Source organism: Periophthalmus magnuspinnatus, chromosome 19, assembly GCF_009829125.3.
Source record: "Periophthalmus magnuspinnatus isolate fPerMag1 chromosome 19, fPerMag1.2.pri, whole genome shotgun sequence".
Classification (NCBI taxonomy): domain Eukaryota; kingdom Metazoa; phylum Chordata; class Actinopteri; order Gobiiformes; family Gobiidae; genus Periophthalmus; species Periophthalmus magnuspinnatus.
The window spans coordinates 28,155,726-28,178,057 of record NC_047144.1 but is presented as its reverse complement, the minus strand read 5'-3'; the positions used below and the strand labels follow the sequence as shown (position 1 = coordinate 28,178,057).

Sequence of the window (22,332 nt, the reverse complement as noted above, 5' to 3'; positions counted from 1 at the left end):
GAGGAATGAGGAGAGAGAAGGATGACATAGGAGACAGTGGGGCGAGTGAGGGGAGAGAAAAGAAAGAAGGAAGAAAGCCAAAAGAATGGGGGCTGGGGAGAGGGGGGCAGAGAGAGAGAGAGAGATGGGAGAGAGAGGAGGGAGTGGGTGGGAGTGAGAAGAGAGGGGAGAGAGAAGGGTGAGAGAAGAGATAAAAGGGGGTGAGGAGAGAGGGAAGAGAGAGGAAACAAGGGGGGTGAGGATAGTAGGGACAGGGAAGGGAAAGAGAGGGCACAAAGGGTGGGAGTGAGAAGAGAGGAGGGACAGAAGGAGCAGAGAGGAGACAAAACGGGAGAGTGAGGAGAGAGAGAAGGGAAAGAGAGGGGAGACAAAGTGGGGAGTGAGGAGCGACAGGAGAGAGAAGGATGAGAAAGGAGATGGGGGAGTGGGGGGAGAGAGAGCGATGGGAGAGAGTGGAGACAAAGAGTGGGAGTGAGAGGAGAGGGAGAAAGTAGTGAGAGGAGACAAAGTGAGGAATGAGGAGACGGAAGGATGAGATAGGAGACAATAGGGTGAGTGAGGGGAGGGAACAGAAAGAAGGAAGAAAGCCAAAAGAAGAGAGGAGGAACAGAAGGAGCAGGGAGGAGACAAAACGGGGGAGTGAGGAGAGAGAAGGGAGAGAGAGGAGACAAAGGGGGTTGAGGAGAGAGGGGAGAGAGAAGAATGAGAGAGGATACAAAAGGGGGGAGAGAAGGAAGAGAGAGGAGACAAAGGGGGGCTTGGAGAGAGATGGGGAAGGAAGAGAATGGAGAGGACAGAGAGCAGGTTTGGAGAAAGAAAGGGAGACAAAGGGGGGAGTGAGGAGAATAAGTGAGGAAACAAAGTGAGAAGAGAGGGGAGAGAGAAGGAAGAGAGAGGAGACAAAGGGGGGCTTGGAGAGAGATGGGGAAGGAAGAGAATGGAGAGGACAGAGAGGGGGTTTGGAGAAAGAGAGGGAGGGGGGTGGAGAGAGGAGAGGGGATAGTGAGAATTGTGAGAGTAGATAGAGGGGGGTTGGGAAAGTGTGGGGAAAGATTGGAGAAGGGAGGGAGAGAGAGAGAAGACAGAGGGGTGTTTGGGAGAGAGGGGCTGGAGGGAAAAGGCAGAGAGTGAGGGAGAGAGAAAGGAGATATAGTGGAAAAGGATTGAAAGAAAGGAGGTGGGAGCAAGAGAGTGGACACAGAGAGAAGGGATAGAGTGAGTATACTGAGAAGAGAGTGCAGAATGGAGCAAGAGACAGAGACGGGTTGAGAGAATGGGGAAAAGAGAGTGGAGAGGGGAGGGTGCGCAGTCATGCACACTGAGCCCACCTGAGAATGTGAGAGGAATGTGAATGGAATGAGGAAGTGTATCAGCATGGACAACACATCAACACTGCTGGGAAGGGCATCTGAGGTAGGCCTGGACAATCATTAACAATTAACCATTTAAAGTTATTCCATCTGTCTTAAAAACATGAAAAACAGAAGTAGAAAGGTTTGCAGTGGTAATCCTAACAACAACTACAACTTAAACAGTATACTTCTTCTCAGTATATATTTGTACTTGAATGTGACAAATTCAGAATCAGAATCAGAAGACTTTTATTGCCATAGTTTGTGAACACAGTTCACAGACTAGGAACTTAGTTCGGTGATAAAGTGCAACATAAAACACACTGAATAAATACAAATACAAATAAGGGCATACACAAAGTTAAAAAGATATGCTTAAAAAATAAAATAAAATACTTATAGGTATTTTGCTCAATTACATACAAAAAATCTGTCCCTTCAGAAGTTTACCAAGTTGTCAGTAGAGAGAATTACTATGGCTTGCCAGATTCTTTTGTTACATCACATCAAGCCTATTTCATTAAAACAGCAATTACGATGATGAAAAGTGAAGTTCTATGTTTTATTGTCCTTTTTATTTCCTTTGGGAGTACTCCACTTTAGTGAGGGGATTTGAAGGCGGGAAAGGGAAGGGGGCATGCTGTAGTCTGTGGTTCTAATGTACCGTCCATATGTAAAGCACTGAAAGCATTTGTAGTTCACATAGAACCCCCAGCCAAGTCTGTCAATAAAAATTACAATACAAGAATTACATGACATTTCAAACAGGATGTTTAACTGTTCTGTAAGTGCATTTATAGTCTTTTATAGTTGGGAAACAGATTTATAACTGCAGGAGGTCAGACACATTTGCTCTTAGAGGAATTCTGCTTGGGGCTGTGGTTCTTAACATGTGGTACAAACACCCTGCTATTGCTATCAGTTAGAGAAAAGCATCTTGTTATAATAAAAATACCCAACAAGAAAAAGACATTATGGTACCCGTAGAGTCTAAAGTCCTCTCCCCTGGACTATATACACTGACATAACAAAACACAACATACATTATTACTATTATTATTATTATTATTATCGTGATATCAAAATCGCTATTGAGTATCAAGTCTATTCTTTAGTACCAAAACTGACTTTGAAATGTTAGTATTGTGACAACTCTACACCACAGTCCTCCCCCATGGTTTGAAAACAACATGGAGAACACACTGACAAATCAAACTCATGCTTAGTTGCTTATCGTATTGAGCTAAACATATAAAAGTAACTATATTGATCAAACGGCCGAGTTATAAATTATAACAATAAATATTAGCAATAAGTGGCACATACTTCATAAAATACCATTACTCAATTATTGTTCCACCTCAACAAAATCTATGGGGTTTGTTACTGCAAGTAAAACTCTTCCATTATTTTCAACTTTCTGTCTATAGATAACATTTAAAGTATTTAATACTTTGAATGGTCAATTGCTATGCCATTTTTAAATTCACGCATAGGACTATAGGCCCACATAAGCAGTGCCACTGTGCACCCAGCACGCACCCACTACATTTGGACTTATTCATGACAGCCCCACACTAACCAGACCAGCGCTAGAATTTGTCACACATTTCACAGAATACAAATACCTGACTGAATCTCAAATTCACCTGCAAATACTGTAAAAAAATAATAATAATATCGACATGTGGATTAAAATGAGGAGTGGCCTCTTAAGTACAACACAGTATCAACACCCTACTGACAAGAACACTCTCCTACTGGCCACAAGTGTGCAGCCAATGCCTGCCTCAGACATTGGTGTGCCAGTCTACAAAAACTTTATAGAATGTCAGCAAAGATGAAAGCAAACTGCATGGAGAAAGGCTATTCTCTACAATGGACAGAGGAGGCTTGGACAGCAGGGATGTGCTTCTAAGAAAATGGACACTAAAAATGAGAGACATTTTTGTGTGATATTTAACACAGTCTATTCACCCCAGAACCACAAAATCAAATCAGTAATTTTGAAACACTGGCACATATTAAAGACTGACCTAGAATTGTCTCAAATATTTAAAGATCCACCTCTATTTACCTACAGAAGAGGCAGAAACCAGAGTTCATTCAGATTTTTCCCCACAACCTCAATACACCAAACACGCAAACTCTCCTTGGCCCTATTCCTAACGCCAGTTATAGATGTAGATACTTGCACTCACTGTCATAACACCACAAAGACTTCCCATTTCTGTCACCCTTCTACTGGAAACAAGTTCCCCGTTAGTAATTGTAAATGTAAATTGTTTGATTATTCCTATTCTTAACTTATGAGGAAGGGGCTGTCTTCATACCTGAGGAGGCTCAGAGGGACCAAAATGTTATACTAATAAACTATATACTACTAATAAAAAAGAATGAGACCGAGAGTAAAAACCTTTTCAACAGAATACAACTAGCCTCCATGTCACATTAGAGTAAAATTCTATTGTCTTATAGGTCTATTACATACAAGTAAAGCGCAACATGATGCTTTTTTGCATCTAGCTAAAACAAAATGAAAGATTTATTTTCAAACTTGCAGTTACACTTACTAAGTTACATTTACCTGAGTAACTTTTTACTCTTTAAATTACTCTTACTTGAATAGTAGTTTTCCCAAATACTTGCTTTACTCTTACTTGAGTCATTTTTTATGGAGGACTACTTTGCACTTGAACTTGAGTAATATTACTTTGAAGTAATGTTGCTCTTATGTGAGTACAGTTTTTGGCTACCATACCCACTTATTCTGAGGACAACAACAACAGCTGACCACTTCCACCATAATCACTGTTACAAGTTACAACATCTACAAAACAGTGACAAGGCTCAAAACTGACGGAGGTCAGAAAAAATTTGCTCTTAGAAGAATTCTGCTTGGGGCTTTGGTTCTTCAGATGTGTAAAGCACCCTGCTGTTAAAATGCATTAGAAAAAATCTTCTTAAAAATACTGCAAATAATGTAGACATCATAACTCATTCCTAACAATCCCATGCAGAGGTGGTAGAGTAGCCAAAGTAGGTGCAGATGTAGTGTTCCAAGAAATTACTCAAGTCAGAGTAAAAAAGTATTTGGGGAAACTACTACTCAAGTAAGAGTCATTTAAAGAATAACTGTCCATAATGTCTGGTTTATATTTTGAACTGATTGTAGTTTGAAGCACAAAACATTAAATAACACACAAAATCTGATATTTTCAAAGGATATACACAAAAATTAGAAGAACTAAATCAAATCTGAAGGAGCGGTGCAAGAAACACCAATGTTCAAATCACTTTAATATTGTCAACATAAAGCTTTTTGTCACTTGTAGACTCACCATGGGAAGACTAACCACACTTTTACTCAAGTAAGAGTACTGTTTCTTCAGTTAAAATAGGCTATTACTGAAGTAAGAGTAAAAATATGTTGCTAGAAAGGTACCCTGAAATGTAAGATTTTAAAAAGTTGCTCATGTTATGTACCTGAGGTAATGTAACTGAGTAATCTGACTGTTAACTTCTAGAGTAAATCATCTTAAAGCAATAGTGCAAAAATAATGTGGACATCACATCTTATTCATAACACCCCATACTAGAATTTGTCATAGATTTCCAAAAACTCAAAACTGCCTATTGCCCTTATATTTCTATTATATCACAAAATAGCAACAAAATGTGGTTTAGCATCTCACAAGTATAAAGTAGACGGGGGTCAAGTGTCAGGATTATATTTACGTTATTTCTGAACTATGTTAAAATGCTGTTGTGTCATCAACAAGCATACTGGGTTGTGTTTTGTTTCATTTACACATGTTTAACACACAAACCCTGCATAAAATCTCTTCACCTTCACCAGAATCATTTGGATGATTTCATCCCTGGAATTGTTCATCTCTGCTGATCTAAAGGTAAAAGGAGCTGTTAACTTGAAAACTACCATTTCCATGATATCACAAGGTGGAGCTTTGGGGATGTGGACAGACTTAAAATAAAGTGTCACTCAAACATGTGTGAAATGAAACAAAACACAACTCCAGGTCTGTTTGTGATTAGGAAACAAGAATTATAACATAGATCAGAAAATAGCGTAATATGGGTCCTTTATCTCACTTGCTTATATTTTATTCTGGTGAGATACTAACTACGTGGTTTAAAGTTCATTAGAATCCATTCTGAGTAATATAGTGGCTTTAAAACAGATCCAGAACCAACAACATCTGACCCACGTTCCCTCATAATCACTGTTAGAAGTTAAAGCTGTGATCTACATCTGTGACTGTTCCACTCCCAGACACTGTCCGACCTCGTGCCCTTAGTGGTGCTCTTACCTCCAGAACCTGGACGTAGCTGGACGGGAACCATCCCGGGCTCCGTCCTTCTCTCCCTCCCACCAGCCTCCGGGCAGCGCCTGCACCACACGGAATCACATCCCCAGCGCCGAAGCTCAGACCCTGCTGGTGCTGCTCCCCCGCTGAACGGGTACAAACTTTGACAGTAAGATCCTGACATGACCCGCACTGCAAGCCTCCCCTATCCACCTTAAAACACACAAGTAGTCCGTAAAAGTTGTCCAGATGTCCGGTGCCGGAGATCCAGAGGCGACGCGTAAGTATCGTTCGGCACAGTGGAGTTGGTCTTTATACGCAAGGGCTGTCCACGCCTGTCTGTGTCCTGCAGCCTCCCAGCGCTGTTTGGGTTGAGCTGGAGGCGCACCACACACCCGCACCGCGCGAGAGAAAGCGCGCAGGAAACGTACGGCACGCTACAAATAAAACCCAGTAGTACACAATCTAACCGTACCTTTAAGTCTAAACTACAACTGCGACTCTAGTTTTGACAAATCAACATTTAGTACGCTGCAACTCTTCTCTTCGATGCATTGGCTTTAAGTTACTCTTTGCTCTTGGAGTGGGGCTCGTGTGCGGCGCTATAGTCCGAGTTGGTTCATTTTGGGTAACTTGACATTTTCACGTGGGTTGAGGTTTTTTCTGGAATGTCAACATGCTGTGTGGAGTGGGGTTTGCAAAGATTGTATTATAAGCCCTGTCTGACGATGGTCACGATGTGAAATAGCCGACATTTTGATAGGCTAGAGTCAGAGGTGAGTAGAGGAGTCAAAAATCGAAACAGTAACGTTACTTTTAATATTACTCAAGTAGAAAAACAAAGTAGTCGTACAAGAAATAACTCAAGTAACTCAAGTAAAAAAAAGAAAAAATGTATTTGGGAAAAGTACTAATAATAGTACTTGTACTTGTAATTTTAAGGTAATGCAATTTGAAAGAGAAAGCAGTAAATTATGCACAAAATCTGGCATTTTCAAAGGATACAAAAATGAGTCAAACTAAATCATATCTGAAGGAGCAATGCAAGAAATGCAAATGTTCAAGTAGGATTACTTGTGCTGCTAGAAATGTCTACTAAAAGTTACTTAATGTAATTGAGCAAATGTAACTGAGTACTACCCACCTCTGTAGATTTTAAACCATTCTGGTCAGTTTGATGTTGTAATCTAAGTGCAGTTTATTTGGTTTCCAGGTGTTCTCAAATGGCATCAACGTGTATTTTGTATTATTTTATTTTACAATGGCAAAGTTGAGTTCGAACAATTCTGAGTCCATGTGAAACACTCTTGGTTGTTTAGTAAACAGCGCCCTCTAGTGCACTAAAGGCCCCCTGTTCGATAGAGTCCATCAGATTTTTTACACACTTGCCTTGATGAAAAAATAGAATTGCACATTACTACAGCTGATATTTATTTGAATTATACTTTATTTAATTCTCTTTAGGTAAAAGTATAGAAAGATACTAACTGATTTGAAAACTAGTATCGAAACTGGATGTATCATTTGAGCAGGTGATGAAGTCACATTGACAGGACAGAAATGAAGCTTTCCTGAATAGATTTAGAATGATCTTGAGCTATATCTGAACAAGTATAAAACACATAGACCCATGGACCACTGTGGAACCTACCAGTACCACTGAGGAATTACACATTTATAAGACAGTGTGGTAATAGAAAAGAAAGTACTGCCATTTAATGTTGAAAACCACATTCTATTAGCTAGAAAAAGACTGTTTTTATTGTTATTGTAGTATCGGAATCCGTATTGAGTATCGAGTTTATCCCTTAGTATCGAAAATGAGTTTGAAATTTTAGTATTGCAACAACATGTTGGGGAACCAGAGCACCTTGATGAGAAATGGGCTACTGGAACAAGACGGAGAAGGGCGAGATGCGAGAACAAGGCTCTCTTGGAATGCTACTACTCCAGTCAGAGGGATTACATGAACAGGATGTAGGAAAAAATGTTACTTCGAAACCCGCAGTCCAAGCTTACAGCTAAGCAACTAGTAGCTCAGTGTTCCAACATCCGCAAATAACAACTGCGATCACAACTTGAGATTGACAAAGTACAACACAAAATATGCTACGGCAAGGGGGAGCCAGGACGCCAGGTCAGAGGAGGACGCCAGGTCAACTGGAGATTGGGTACGAAGCCCCAATAAGTATCACGCTAAGCGAGGCAGCAACCTGAAAAGATAAGATCATGGCCCGAATGAACACAAGGCAACCCCGACACCACCTACAGAGACTAAGTGAAGCACCATCTGAAAGTCTCCTAGAAGATGTGAATGCAGCACTGACAGCGACCATCACAGAGACCAATGAGCCTATATAGACTTCAGCAGCAGCTTGGCTATAAGAGCAATGGGAGTCATGAGAAAGGATACCCACCATGGAAACGACGGTTAGAGGCTAAAGTCAAGGCAGTGAATCAACTATCAGAGGCCCAGAGAGGTACATACCTGAAGCACTAGAAAACTGCCAAACAAAAGCCTTGGCCAGCCACCTAAAGAGGTACACATGAGATAATGAAGCCAGAATAAACCGTCTGTTTGCAAAACAACTGGCGAAAGTGTACGCTCAATGACAGTACTGGAAAGAGGGAGAAGGAGGCATCATATAACAGTGATCCAGAAGGATCCCTCAACCTGTCTCTCCACAACATGGAAGCTCATGTCAGGCATCGATAAGTGGGCACATGAATCAGTACATGAGCACAGCACAGAAGGGCATTGGCAAAGATACCAGGGGAGCCAAACACCAGCTCCTGGTAGACCGAACGGTCGCCCGAGACTGCAGAACCTGTAAGACCAACCTGACGGTTTGACTACAAGAAAGCCTACGACTCAAAGCCATACACATGGATCACTGAATGCTCGATGAGGTTGTGGAAAACCACCCTTGAGGCCAATGACAAGCCACTTGCACAAGTGACCATCTAATGTGGCATATACCAAGGAGACGCACTGTCCCCACTACTGTTCTGCATAGGTCTGAATCCCCTCAGCCAAATCATCTGCAACACTCAGGAATGGGGCTACTATCAGTCACCTCCTCTACATGGATGACATCAAGCTGATCCACACCACCACGTCTGCGTCTGCGTCTGCGTCTGCGTCTATGAATGAGTTTGTGGCTGGTTAGCTCATCTAGTAAATCATCTGACTTTTGCATTGGGGACCTGGGTTCATGTTATTCACATTCATTCATGTTAGTATAGCAGAGGGAAAATGGGCAGGGCTTAGCATGCATTAGCATAAATCACATGACTGTCACAGAGAAAAGGGGCGGGGCTTAGAATGACTCATATGAAGGGTGGGGCCAATGAGATGGACAGCTTCGTGTGAATCATATGAGAAAAGGGGCAAGGCGTAGTATGAACCACATATGAGGGGCGTTGCAAATGAATGAAATTGTCAGATAAGTGTTGGGATCTTAACAAAAATTACGTGACTGTCACAAAGAAGGGGCGGGGCCGAGTGTAAAGTGAATGACTGTCGCAGAGAAAAAGGGGTGTGGCCTAGCATGAATCACATCACTGTCACAGAAGTTAATGATATCAAAGAAAAGTGTTAGCATGACTGTCAGAGAGAACTTCACTTAGTGTGAATCATACGAGAAAATGGGCGGGGCTTAACGTTAATGATATTTGAGAAAAGTGTTAGCGTGGGTCACATGACTGTCACAGAGAAAAGGGGCGGCATTTAGCGTGAATCATACGACAAAAGGACCGGGGCTTAGCGTGATTCGCATAAATGTCACAGAGAAAAGGGGTGGGGCTTAGCATAAATCACATGACTGTCACAAAGAAAAGAGGCAGGGCTTAGGATGAACCATATGAAGGGCGGGGCAAATGAGATGTGTGAATGTCGTCAGACAAATCACATGACTGTCACAGCGCAAGGGGCGGAGCTTAATGTGAATCCCACTGTCACAGAGGAAAAAAGGGCGAGGCTTAACGTTAATGATATTAGAGAACAGTGTTAGCATGAGTCACATGACTGTCACAGAGAAAAGGGGCAGCACTTAGCGTGAATCATACGAGAAAAGGGGCGGGGCCTAGCATGAATTGCACAACTATCGCAGAACGCAGAGAAAAAGGGGTGGGGCTGAGCGTGATTTGCACGACTGTCGCAGAGAAAAGGGGTGAGGCTTAGCATAAATCACATCACTGTCACAGAGCAAGGGGCGGAGCTTAGTGTGAATCACACGATTGTCACAGAGGAAAAAAGGGCGAGGCTTAACGTTAATGATATTAGAGAACAGTGTTAGCATGAGTCACATGACTGTCACAGAGAAAAGGGGCAGCACTTAGCGTGAATCATACGAGAAAAGGGGCGGGGCCTAGCATGAATTGCACAACTATCGCAGAACGCAGAGAAAAAGGGGTGGGGCTGAGCGTGATTTGCACGAATGTTGCAGAGAAAAGGGGTGAGGCTTAGCATAAATCACATCACTGTCACAGAGCAAGGGGCGGAGCTTAGTGTGAATCACACGATTGTCACAGAGGAAAAAAGGGCGAGGCTTAACGTTAATGATATCAGATGATATCAGATCATGGGTCATATGACTGTCACAGAGAAAAGGAGCGGTGGTTAGCGTGAATCATATGAGAAAAGGGGCGGGGCATAGAAGTGCACGACTGTCGCAGAGGAAAAGGGGTGGGGCTTAGTGATTTGTAGGACTGTCGCAGAGGAAAGGGGTGGGGCTTAGCATGAATCACATGACTGTCACAGAGAAAGGGGGAGGGGCTTCATGTGAATCATACAAATTCAATACAAAATCATAAAAATGTTACAGTAAACTAGTATTTTTCAATTTGGGCATGGGATCAGCAAAGTATAAATCTATTCTTGTTCATTTAAAAAGAAAAAAATGCAAAAAATGTTAATTTTTATTTTTTATTTTTAGCAACAACGCCATTCCAGTTAACCTGGAGAAAGGATTCCTAAAGGTGCTTATTACAGAACAGAGCAGGCTCCACATAATATAGCATTGGGTTTAATTAACAATGTGAAGACATAACATATGCTTAAGTTAACTTCATACCATCTGGGCAGAATACAATACTTGAACTTTAACAGCCACATCAAATCAGTAACATCTGCAGCTTTTTACCACATTAAAAACATTGCAAAAATCAAAGGTATACTGTCAAAGCCAGACTTGGAGAGACTTATCCATGCATTTGTCTCTAGTAGGTTAAACTACTATTACGGCATGCTCACTGGCCTCTCCAAAAGAGCGTTAAGACAGAACAGTACATCCAGAACACTGCTGCTCGGGTCCTGACTAGAACCAGGAAGTACTTCACACATGTGTCCTGTGCTCATGTCTCTGGCTCCTGTAGCTCAAAGAATAGACTAAGCAGCTCTGCTTAATCTCTGACATGTCAGTGCCATATGAACCATCTCACACTCTGAGAACTGAGAACTTCAGGGATCGGCTTCCTGCTGGTGCCCAGAGTCAGGACTAAACATGGGGAATCAGTGTTTCAGTTTTATGCAGCTAAAACCTGGTCTTTTTTTTTTTTTTTTGCACTCTTCTGTTTTAATGTTAATTTTATGATGATTATTTGTGATTATTTATGATTTGATTTGTGTGATTTTAATGTCCTTCTTATTCTGTAAAGCACTTTGAATTACTTTGTGTACGAATTGTGCTATACAAATAAACTTGGCTTGCCTTGCCTAGACATACGTACATTAATTAAGTCCTTTTTTCCATTCATAAAAAAAAAAACAAGACACTGGACCCACCCCTTGCCCGGGCAGTCCACAATCCGCAACTAGTCCCTGGAACTAGTATCTGGAAATGCGTCTTTTGAAATAGTTCATAAAACCAAGGTCAAAAGACAAAACAGCAGTCGCACTCACATCAGTGCCAGGCAGGCAGAGCAACCACAATCACCTGAAACATGTGAGCCTAGAGTGAAAACTGGGAGCGCATTAACCAAGGTGCAAGTCCCAATTTACGTGCTCACAGTGCACGGTCTTAGGGTTTCTTAGGCAAGTGAGTTGGTGGGCGGAGCTTAGTGTATCACATAGAGTACTCTATGTGAACCAGTGAACCATGAGGGGAAACGCGGCTGGTGCATCACCAGCAGTGTAGAGACAGACTCCTGGCTCAGCTTTGTTCAGTTCAGTTAATGGGCCAGGTGAGGGCTCAGGCAGCGGCAATGAAAGAAGACACAAGTTACAATGAGTGTATTTTTGTATGTCCAGATGCTGAATGTAGTTAACTCAAACGTATGTCATGTCTTGACATTGTTAAACTCAATGGTCAATGCTCTGTTCTGGAATAAGCACCTTTAAGAATCCTTTCTCCAGGTTACCTGGAGTGGTGTTTTTGCTAAAAATGTAGGAGCCAATGTTTGTGACCACTCGTAATGTCACGCTACATCAAATTTTCTGGAAAAAAAAAAACTTGTTAAAGCCAGTGTGTTATCTATGAAATTTACCTTGGTATACAACTTATTAAAAAGGTTAATATTGCACATGATAATATCACATAAAGGTGATGTACTGTCTGAAAGGTGACATACTACTCATTTACTGTATATAAACCAGTTTAGCCATTGCCACAGTAATCCCTGGTCTCTCTAGCCCCGCCCCCTGCTGTCCTCATGTTCAGCCATTGAAGAATGCAGAAAAGAAAGGGAAGAAAATCACTAAAGAAAGCACAAAATGTGCTGGCTGTGATATAATCTTTAAAGATAGCAAAAAACACAAAATGCCCTGCATGGTACCACAGATCTTGTGCAGAGGAAAATGGTTCCCTCGACTATACATTCTTAACTTGCCAGGATTGTTTTACAATGTAAGATATATAGTTCTATGTCCATATCTCCTGCATATTTTTGCTGATTAGTTTAAAATATTAAAAAGTTACAGATATAAACAGAGGTTCAATGAAATTACATCTTCTTTATAGATGGCCTACTGTTGAAGTACATTATATGAAATTAAACATATTTATCTGGGGTTTTTTTTAGAAGTTACATGATACTGTATTTTTAATATTGCATTTAAGTTGCATTATTATTGATTCTGCATTTTATATTGTGATGAATGACGTTACCTTGAAATGTTTTCAATAGATTAATTTTTTTACTTAAAAAAAAAAAAAAAGTGTCCCACTTGACCTGAATTCACCCTACCATAAAGCAGTGGTTCTTAACCTTATCGATTTCAGGACCCAATCTCACGTTACATGCAGGATATTGTACTGATATTGGGCCCTGAAAAAGGTCCTCATGGCCACACTTAGGGTCAGGGCCATATGGTAAATAATCACTACTATGAAGAACCCTAACTAAGATAATGACGATGGAACATTGTTATAAAATGGTTAATAACTCATAAAAGTCCATTTTACATAATATGCTCCCTTTCAGTAGAAATTTTCTCTTCACCTCATGTCGAAAGAACCACGTGATCGATCCACTCCGTCCACTTCTGTTTTCAGCTGTTACTTTTGACAAAAGGCTGGTCTGGAGACAGAGAAATACACAAAGCAACAACAATGTCTAATAGATTATATATTCTTATAAAACATTGTTCAAATTGACGCTGCTAAATTTGACCAAAATGATAGCCAATGTTGACTGGCTTTAGCCTAAATCATATAGTCCTAATAATGCAAAGCGATAAGCTAATCTTTGAAAAGTTTTGCATAGGCTAGTTCCATACTCCACTTAATCAAACAAACATCATCACTGTTAACATTTGATTTGATTCAGCCGGGGCGCGAGGGGCCTGAGTCACGTGTCTCCACCTCAGTCGTTGTTATGGTAACCGCTCACAAACTGCAGCTAAAGCGAGTTAGCTTAGCACTTTATCAGCTAGCGTTAACTTTTGATTTTTGTCAAGCTAGCGACACCAGTTGTTTTTTGTTTTTTTTTACTTCTACCTTTTTATATACAATTTCATTTGATTAATTCACACTGTAAACATGTCGGATATAGGATCTGACGATTTGGACAATGAACAAAATGAGCTCGGGGTGAGACTGACCTGACCTCGGATGATGTTTTAGGGTCGTTAGTTTGGCTACGGGATCATCACAGTATTTGCGTGTTTTGTAGGAATACGAAGGTGAGCGGAACGAAGCCGGGGAAAGGCATGGCTTTGGGAGAGCGCTGCTGCCAAACGGGGACATCTATGAAGGACACTATCAGCTCGGAAAAAGACACGGACAGGTAACGTGATCACGCGAGATTTGGGGGAAGTTATTCAAGGAAAAATAACCCCTATGAGACTATGATTTTGTACGTTTCTCTGTAAGTGAACAATAAATAAATAACGTTGAATCAGCTTCAGACAGTCTGAAATTGTCTGTAAATTTTGAATAATTTTACTGGAATGTGTATTTTAATGTGTGTTCACCTGCCCATGGACACATAAAAAGTAGCAGTAGCTAAATTTGGTACAAATAATCTCTTCTTTTGTAAGATTAAAACATTTGTACATGGTCTTTGACAAATAAAGAATAAATAAAGAAAGAAAGAAGGCTTACAATCAGTGATGGGAAGAATACTTTCAAATGTATTTAGTTAGATACCCTCAACTATAAACTACTGTACTACAGTGGTGGAAGAAGTACTTAATTTTGTTACTTTAAAAAAAGAACAGATATTGGAGCACAAATACTCAAGTAAAAGTCTTACATAAAAAATCTACGTAAGTAAAAATATTAAAGTTCTTGTTAAAAAATATTCTTAAACAGTAAAAAGTAAAAGTATTTAGTGCATATTTTGAGGTCTTAGAAAGCTTCAAATGTGTTGATTTTGATAAAGGTTCGTGCTGAATTTTGTTTTAATAGAAAGTTGAATCAGTTCTTTTTTAGATGTTTTTGTTTTTTATATTTTTATCATCATAAAAATACTGTTCCTTTTCAGTCCAATTTAAAAGCCTAGAGCAGAAAGTGCAGATACCTTCTCTCAAATGTAGAGAAGTAAAAGTATCCACTTAAAAATGTACTGAAGTACTGTACAAATACCTATTTTTTATTATTTTATATTATTATTATTATTTTTTTTAAATTTCAGTACAGGACTTTACTAGTTTTACTTATATGTTACGTTTCACCACTGCTGTCCTGCCAAAAATAGCGTAACATTTCTAGTAGCTGTGTACTCATCAATTACAATACTTCAATGAAAGTGGAATGTACTTTTCATATAGCCTACTTGTGTTATAGATCAAGCCTTTTCTAAATATTATATCAGAACAGTTGATATATTTATGTATATTATGTGTTCCTTGCCTGAGATCCAGAATACACACTTTTCCAACTTTGCTAATGTGACGTCTCTCTGTATAAAAATATTCAGAAATATGATTCTGGGCCAATATCAATATAATATTGTACAGTCAATATAGGTGACAAAATGACTAATCCTGTGTTGTGTTCATCAGGGCACCTATCGCTTCAGGAATGGGGCGAGATATGTGGGGAACTACTTCCAGAACATGAAACACGGAGAGGGAACCTTTCACTACCCAGATGGATCCAAATATGAAGGTCTGTACTGGAAATCACTCCAGAGCCTTGCCTGACCGTTAACTCTTATGCTCACTAGTCATAAATGGTACTGTCTACTTGCATTTAAAATGCATATGCAAAGTTAACCTACTCAAATGACTAACATGTGGTTAACATGACTGAGAATTTACAAAAAAAATATATATATTTTATTAAATTTGTTACAATTTTGGTGAAATATAATTGTATTTCCTGGTTGGAAACATTCTCTTAAAACTATTACCAAGCAAACATAATATTCACAAGGGCCAAAATGTATTTAAAATAAAACTAAATTACAACATCGTTGTTGAATTAAGGTTTAAACAGTGAAGAAAAATGCCTACCTAGTGTGTAAATTGTTCTTATCCCTGGTATTGATGATATAGGTAGTTGTCTAAAGAGATTCATTTGGTCTTTTATTCTAATAATAAAAGACCAGAAGGCACTGTCGTCCTGCCTCCACTGGTCAGAAAACAGCACCAAAACCTGTTTAAATCAGCTCACCAGTCATGTCACTGCAACATCAAGTAAGCACTCTGAAGTAGTCCGCTAGTAAGCAGTCCAAAGTGTCACTGACACTTGTCTGATGTAAAACTAAGATATATTAGCACAGGTCCTATCCCGTCAAACCTAGAAAAACATGAAAGCCTGTCATATGTGCTTTAAATCTTTTTTGTTTTTTGTGTTCAGGTGTCTATAGTCAACATAAAATAAAATACCTAGGCATATAGTAGTTATGTTTTTGGGTTTTGTTTTTTGTTTTTTTTTCTCATAAGGTAAACATGAATTACACTCGAGCAGAAACATAGACCAACCACTGAGTGTTCAAAATTAGGCAGATCAGTAAAATGTGTTGTGAAATGTGGTGACAGTGGCTCAGTTGGTAGAGTGTTTGTTCACTGATCCAAAGGTTGGCAGTTTGAATCCCGCTCTTGACATAAACATCATTGGTAGAGAGGGCATATCATATGGTCAGCCAGCTCCCATAGATTACTTCTGCTGTTGTGTCCTTGGGTAAGACACTTTAGCCACCTTACCCTTGTACACTGGTGTATGAATGGGTGAGGTTTCTTGATGTACAGCGCTTTGAGTGCATTGAAGGTGGAAAAACACTATATCAAAATGTGACCAAATGTGTAGCCAAAACAGAAATCCACTTTCCTGTTAAGCCCTTATCTCTACCCCAGTACTACAGACAAACCGATGATTCTGGAAGCACGTCTAACTTTTGTTTTTGTATGAGAGGTTCTTGGGCTGAAGACCTGAGACATGGCCATGGGATCTACACCTACCCCAACGGAGACACATACGATGGACAGTGGCAGAAACACTTGAGGTAGTATTATTAATTTGTATTAATTTTTTAGTACATTTATGGCATTGATTTTACTTATTGCTCTCAAAGTCACTTTACAATTGTGTGTGTAATTCATTCACTCCACACTTCAATGGTGGCCAACTACTATAGCTACAGCTGCCCTGAGATTGATGGCCCCCACCAAGCACTCATCACTCCGCATTCAAACACAGGCAGGGGTGAAGTGTCTTGCCCAAAGACTGGTGTCTATCACCTCCTCGTCTCCATGGAGATGTTATTACTTTGCCTGATATGTTTCACAATAAGGCATTAAACGTATCTATCTTGCATGTATTGGTAAGTGTTTTTAATTATTCAAAAATACATTGAAAAATAATCGCTCTTATACTCATGGTCACCTCTCCACAAACCAGACCTGTAACTTGGCCTGGTGACTTCGCCTGTTTGTCTCCATGGAGATAGATACATTTAAGGCCATACTGTGGAATACACCAGGCAAAGAAATAACATCTCAGTGCAGACAAGCAGGTGGTAGACCCTCTACTCGAAAAGTTACATAGTGAACCTTTTATTCATTATTGCTTATTAACTTATTAACAGGTTCAACATGTGTGGAGTTCATCTGCTAGTGTAGTATCTTACTCATTGTGAACATTGTAACTGTCAGCCTTAAACTTATTATAAAACATTTGCTTTGTGTAGACATGGCCAGGGCACCTACCACTACCAGAATACAGGCTCCAAGTACAAAGGCTCATGGGAAAATGGCAAGATGGAGTCAGAGGGAGAGTACATCCACTCCAACCACAGATACAAGGGACACTTTATCAAGAATAGTGTAAGTAACACTTCTACTGACTCAACATAGCACTCAAGTACTGTTTTGTGTTTAGCTTTGATTTGACCATAAAATGTATTTCTGAAATGTCACAAAGGATACAAGAAACACAAACATCCAAAAGTTGTTTTTAATATAACCACAATCTTCTGTCACTTATAGACTGAACAAGAAGAAAAAATGTTTAGATAGAGATAAAAGATAGAGGACACATACAAGTTTTGCCTCACTCTCAGACAGGCCATGCCTCATGTGAAAGCTCAGATCCTTCAGAATTCACTCACTGAGCTGCAGAGGCTGTAGTAGCACTGATGCTGATTTGCTACTACCAGTTAAAAGTTTGGACACATCTTTTTCAATGCACATTGCACATTTTTTCCTTTAGGTTTACCACTTTCAACATTATATGTACATACAGAACACATCAAATATATGAAGCAAGACATGGAATTGGGTAGCAAGGGAAAAAAGTTAAATAAGTCAACTAAGTATGTTACAGATTTTATATTCAAATCCTCAAAGTACCTACCCTTTGCATTGTCAATCACACTGCAAACTCTTGGCCTTCTGTTAGCGGCATCTTGATGAAGTCTCCTGCAAAGTTTCTCACTTCACAGCTGTGCCTTGTCAAGGCCAAGAAATTCCAAAAGTGCAAAGCAGTAATCAAAGCAAAGGGTGTAAATGACGTTTTGAGATATTTTGAGTTTCATTTTTGTTTGCTACATTCACATGTGTCATTCATAGTTTTGATACCTTCAATGAGAATCTACAGTGTAAATTATGGAAATAAACAAGAAAGAAGTGAAAAAGTGTGTCCAAACCTCTTACTGGTAGCCCATTGTAGCCCCTTTAAGAAGCACTCAAGTAGTCAGCTCAGGTAGTATTGAAATTGCTGTTAATGTCTTGTCATTCATTTTTCTGTGTGACATTGCAGCCTTCAGGCCCAGGGAAGTATGTGTTTGACATGGGCTTTGAGCAGCATGGTGAATTCATTCAGGTATGTCAACTTTAACATGTGGGGAACTGGCTAAAATGTTTCGTACATTACAGTTGTGTATGTGAACTTACAACTAGTACTAGTACTGGTGATTGTTGCAATTGGAAATATCTATGCTGTTGATCTCAACACCAAATATGTTCTATACAAGTATATAGATTACAAAGACGTTTTCAAGCACCCAAGACTTGACTAAAATCTAAATCCGGTTTCGGTGGTGCGACATGGGCTCAGGGGTACCTCATGCCTTTAAATTTTTATGTGGGGTTGAATTATCATCCACAACCAGTTTGAGTTAATGCCCTCAGGAACAAGGTACAGGGTCCCAACCAGCAGACTAAACAGGTTTAAGCACTCATTTATTCCCCTTTCAATTTCCTTGCTGAACTTAAAGAAATAATGCTCTACTGTATGGCCATCAGGGACTGCGCAATACTATATGCACATAGGCTTTGGGAATATGCAGTACTGCTCATAGGTAGGCTCCAGAGAAGGTGCAATATCTTTGGGCACTTACAGTGAGTAAGCTTCAGGGAATGTGCAATTTTGTATTTTATTTTTTGGCACAGACAGTTATAGGCTTCAGGGAGTGTGCAATGTCCTATGGCACCTTAGGCAGAAAGGCCCCAGGGAATGTGCAATACTCACCTTTACACTTTTAGGCCCCAGGGAATGTGCAAAATATGCTAATCATGGGAATGGTACAATATTATCAAATGTTGAATGGTTGTTTTTCTTATGAACTGCATTAATTGATGTGTCCACTGTGTGTGTACTGTATGTCATATGTCTCTATATGTGGCATGAGTTCCCTTGTCCCAAGACAAATTTCTCCCAAGGCAGACAATAAAGGCTAATCTAATCTAATCCAATAATTTGCTGGTGGCTATGAATATTGAACATTTCACAAACTGTTGATACTTTGCAGTGACATCATGCTGGAAAGGTTCTACCTGTAGCTCTATGGTGGAATGTTCAGTAGTGGAGACACAATGCACAAATGTTTTAAGATTGTCTGAAAACTCAAGAAAAACACAAAATGGATTATAACAACACATTTTCAGGAGTGTGTGATCAATATGAGCATTTATGGCCCTGTTTAGGTGTTTGCTTTTCAATTAAAAAGTGAGAGTGACTAACTGAAAAAACGTTGGCTAATGCTACCTGGCTTGTGACTGTAATGTAAGTTTCAGTTAAGTCAGCTCTTTCAGGTCAGATTTTGTTGAAACAAAGCTCAGATTAAAGTCTAACTTGAGTAAGAGAGCTTCAGACACAGCAGTGCTTAATGACAAATGCCTACAGTTAGTGTCACCCACCCAGACAATGGTGATGATATCAGCTGCAAAGTATCAATAATGCTGGTTTTCAGAATCTAGAATGTGATGATGTTATACTCCCAGATGGAGTCATAAAATACTGTATCTAAAAGGTAACATTTTAAGAACAAAATGAGGAGAACGAGAGCAGCAGCAGTTACAGAGAGAGGAGTAGAAACTGAATAGAAAGTGAAAGAGTCAATGGACCTGGAAGAGCGCTCATTCTCACTTCCTATTTGGAACGGGGTGGCTAGCAAGTTGACTATGCCCATTTATATATACAGTCTATGACTGCATCATTTATTATAGATGAAAAGGTCCACTTTCCGTTACAAGGCCATAACATGTTGAACCCCTGCTGAACACAGCCTAAGGTGGAGGAGGACAGTAGAAGCAGGAAGTCCCTGAGGTCTCCGTTCCCTGACTCCATCCATGGTGTGGAGGAGGTGATGCACATGTTCTGAACATGCTCTGTTCTGCTGTGCTATTGGTGCATGGTTTGGTTCTAAAGATACACTGTGTAACTTTCTTGGTGGATATCGCTTTTTGATAACATTACAAGCAAAGTTTACAAATGGAGTTAGCAAACCATTTTCCTCTAATTCGTCCTTTGAAACAAAACAAAAAATGAATGAAAGAATCCAATTTTCATTCTTAATTTTTAAATTGAAAATCTGTTGAACAAAGAGGACATGGACCTTGCTTGTGTTGAACTCAAATTATGACTTGTTCTGTGTTTTCTGATTTTCTGAACTGTGTATTTTATATTGGGAAACAGTTTAGATTTCCTAATTCAAAACAAAAATCTAATGGTTGCGATGTAAATACCCACAAGTACACTGGCCATACACAAACCCTATATCAATGTGCCATAAGCCAAGGTACCCAGGGATACACACCTATAAAATGCCCTATATGAATGTAGTGAATACTAGTGACCTCCTGCATGTTGTGTTTGCATGAATATGATTGGTCCTCACTTTTGTCTTTCTGGGCTTTGTACATGTTGTGACTGGATTCCCTCTGTATCCTCTGCTCGTCCAGGAGAAAACAGAAGGAGAGTGGGGTGAGATGAGCCAAACCACAAATGTCAAATGGATCCCAAAGTACATCACTGGCCCCTCTTACAGCACTCCACTGAGGAACATTTCAGGTAAACTACAACCAGAGCACATGACACATGTCTAGCCCACAACTCAGAAGATGATGTAAAGTATAGCAGGAATTAATAGCCTCTTCATTTTAAAAGCAGAGATGAATATGTCTTTAGCGCTATTATGTACAACTGAAAACATATAAAGCAATGTCTTGATACTAAAATATCAAACTTAATTTCAGTATAAAAAGGCTTGATACCAATTTTGATACTAAAATCATACACACACACACACACACACCCCTACCCCCGCACACATACACCCCCCCCCCCACACACACATATATATATATATATATATATATATAAAATATATATATATAATATATATATTATATATATATATATATATATATATTATATATATATATATATATATATTATATATATATATATTATATATATATATATATATATATATATATATATATATATATATATATATATATATATATATATATATATATATATATATATATATCAGACGGTGGACAGGGAGCTGCGGGTGGATGTCATTTTACAAATGCGAGAAAAACTTCTGCTTTTAGAAAAGTACGTCTTTGTGTGTTGATGCTCATGCTAACTTCTATTAAAATGTTAAATGTACCATAACAACAAAATTGTATTTGTTGTAAGGACAACACGATTATTTTTAGGTATTAATTATTTCAGTCAGTGGTGTTATTTAAATATTTGCTAGTCTCTGAAATCAGCATTAGCATTAGCCTCGATACACAAAGACATACCTTTCCAAAAGCAGAAGTGTCTTGAAGTTTTTAACATCTCGTCATTAACATCCACCCGCAGCTCCATGTCTGCTGCGTCATCTGTCAGAATTCATTGATTTTAGTGCCACTTGGCAAAAACCTCATAGACATTACATTATGCCGGAAATGGTCAACCTGACTGTCTGTCTGACTGGAACTGGTCAATTGTGTATTGTTTTTTTGGGTTTTTTTTTCTCAGAATTGATTTGTTCATATGAGTGTTTTAATTCTAGTTTGAGTTTTGAATATTGATTAGTTGGCTATCTAGGTCTTGATTTTTGACAACCTTCTGTAGAAGACAGAATCAATCAATATGTCAATGCATTATAAAATACAAATAACTCAGTTCAAAATGTTGCTAGTAGTGAAAGGGCTAGCATCTCACACTCACCCCAGTGAATGCAGGAGGATAATAGCGAAATACTTGTTTTACATATTTTCATGGTTGGGTTTGGTTTCTTTTCTCAGCTTTGAAGAGAGACGTGGCTGCAGCAGAATAATCCACAGTTCAATCTACAGAAATACGTGCCTTTACTGATGTATGTGTGTGAATTGGTTAATTTCTTGATGGATTTATTAAATTACATTACACAAATAAACAAACCATTGAGTTATTTTTGTGATGCTTTGTTGAAATTGTGTGTGCACAACTTTTCCATTACACTGCACTCTTTGGCACTACAAAACACAGTCATTACTAAATAGT

The 22,332-nt window shown here is 39.3% G+C and overlaps 2 protein-coding genes across 3 annotated transcripts in view; one reads left to right on the top strand and one right to left on the bottom strand.

Moving 5' to 3' along the window:
- LOC117387217 (growth arrest-specific protein 7-like) overlaps positions 1 to 5,945 on the bottom strand; it is a 73,715-nt gene extending 67,770 nt beyond the window's left edge. Inside the window, 4 exon segments of the mRNA XM_033984663.2 lie at positions 5,684 to 5,721; positions 5,724 to 5,775; positions 5,777 to 5,824; positions 5,826 to 5,945. Of these exon segments, the coding sequence (XP_033840554.2) occupies positions 5,684 to 5,721; positions 5,724 to 5,775; positions 5,777 to 5,824; positions 5,826 to 5,864 (177 nt within the window). The 5' untranslated portion in view covers positions 5,865 to 5,945.
- On the top strand, positions 1,260 to 22,152 carry rsph1 (radial spoke head component 1). 2 transcript variants are annotated; one of them, XM_055229772.1, is made up of 8 exons: positions 1,260 to 1,413; positions 13,793 to 13,906; positions 15,126 to 15,231; positions 16,480 to 16,570; positions 17,255 to 17,390; positions 18,325 to 18,387; positions 20,748 to 20,856; positions 22,095 to 22,152. In XM_055229772.1, exons 1-8 carry the CDS (start codon positions 1,357 to 1,359, stop codon positions 22,124 to 22,126), a joined length of 708 nt encoding a protein of 235 aa, XP_055085747.1. In that variant the 5' UTR covers positions 1,260 to 1,356; the 3' UTR covers positions 22,127 to 22,152. The 2 variants fall into 2 exon arrangements, with proteins under 2 accessions (XP_055085747.1, XP_033840213.2); XM_033984322.2 differs by lacking the exon at positions 1,260 to 1,413 and adding an exon at positions 13,652 to 13,710.
- The last annotated feature ends 180 nt before the right edge of the window (positions 22,153 to 22,332 follow it).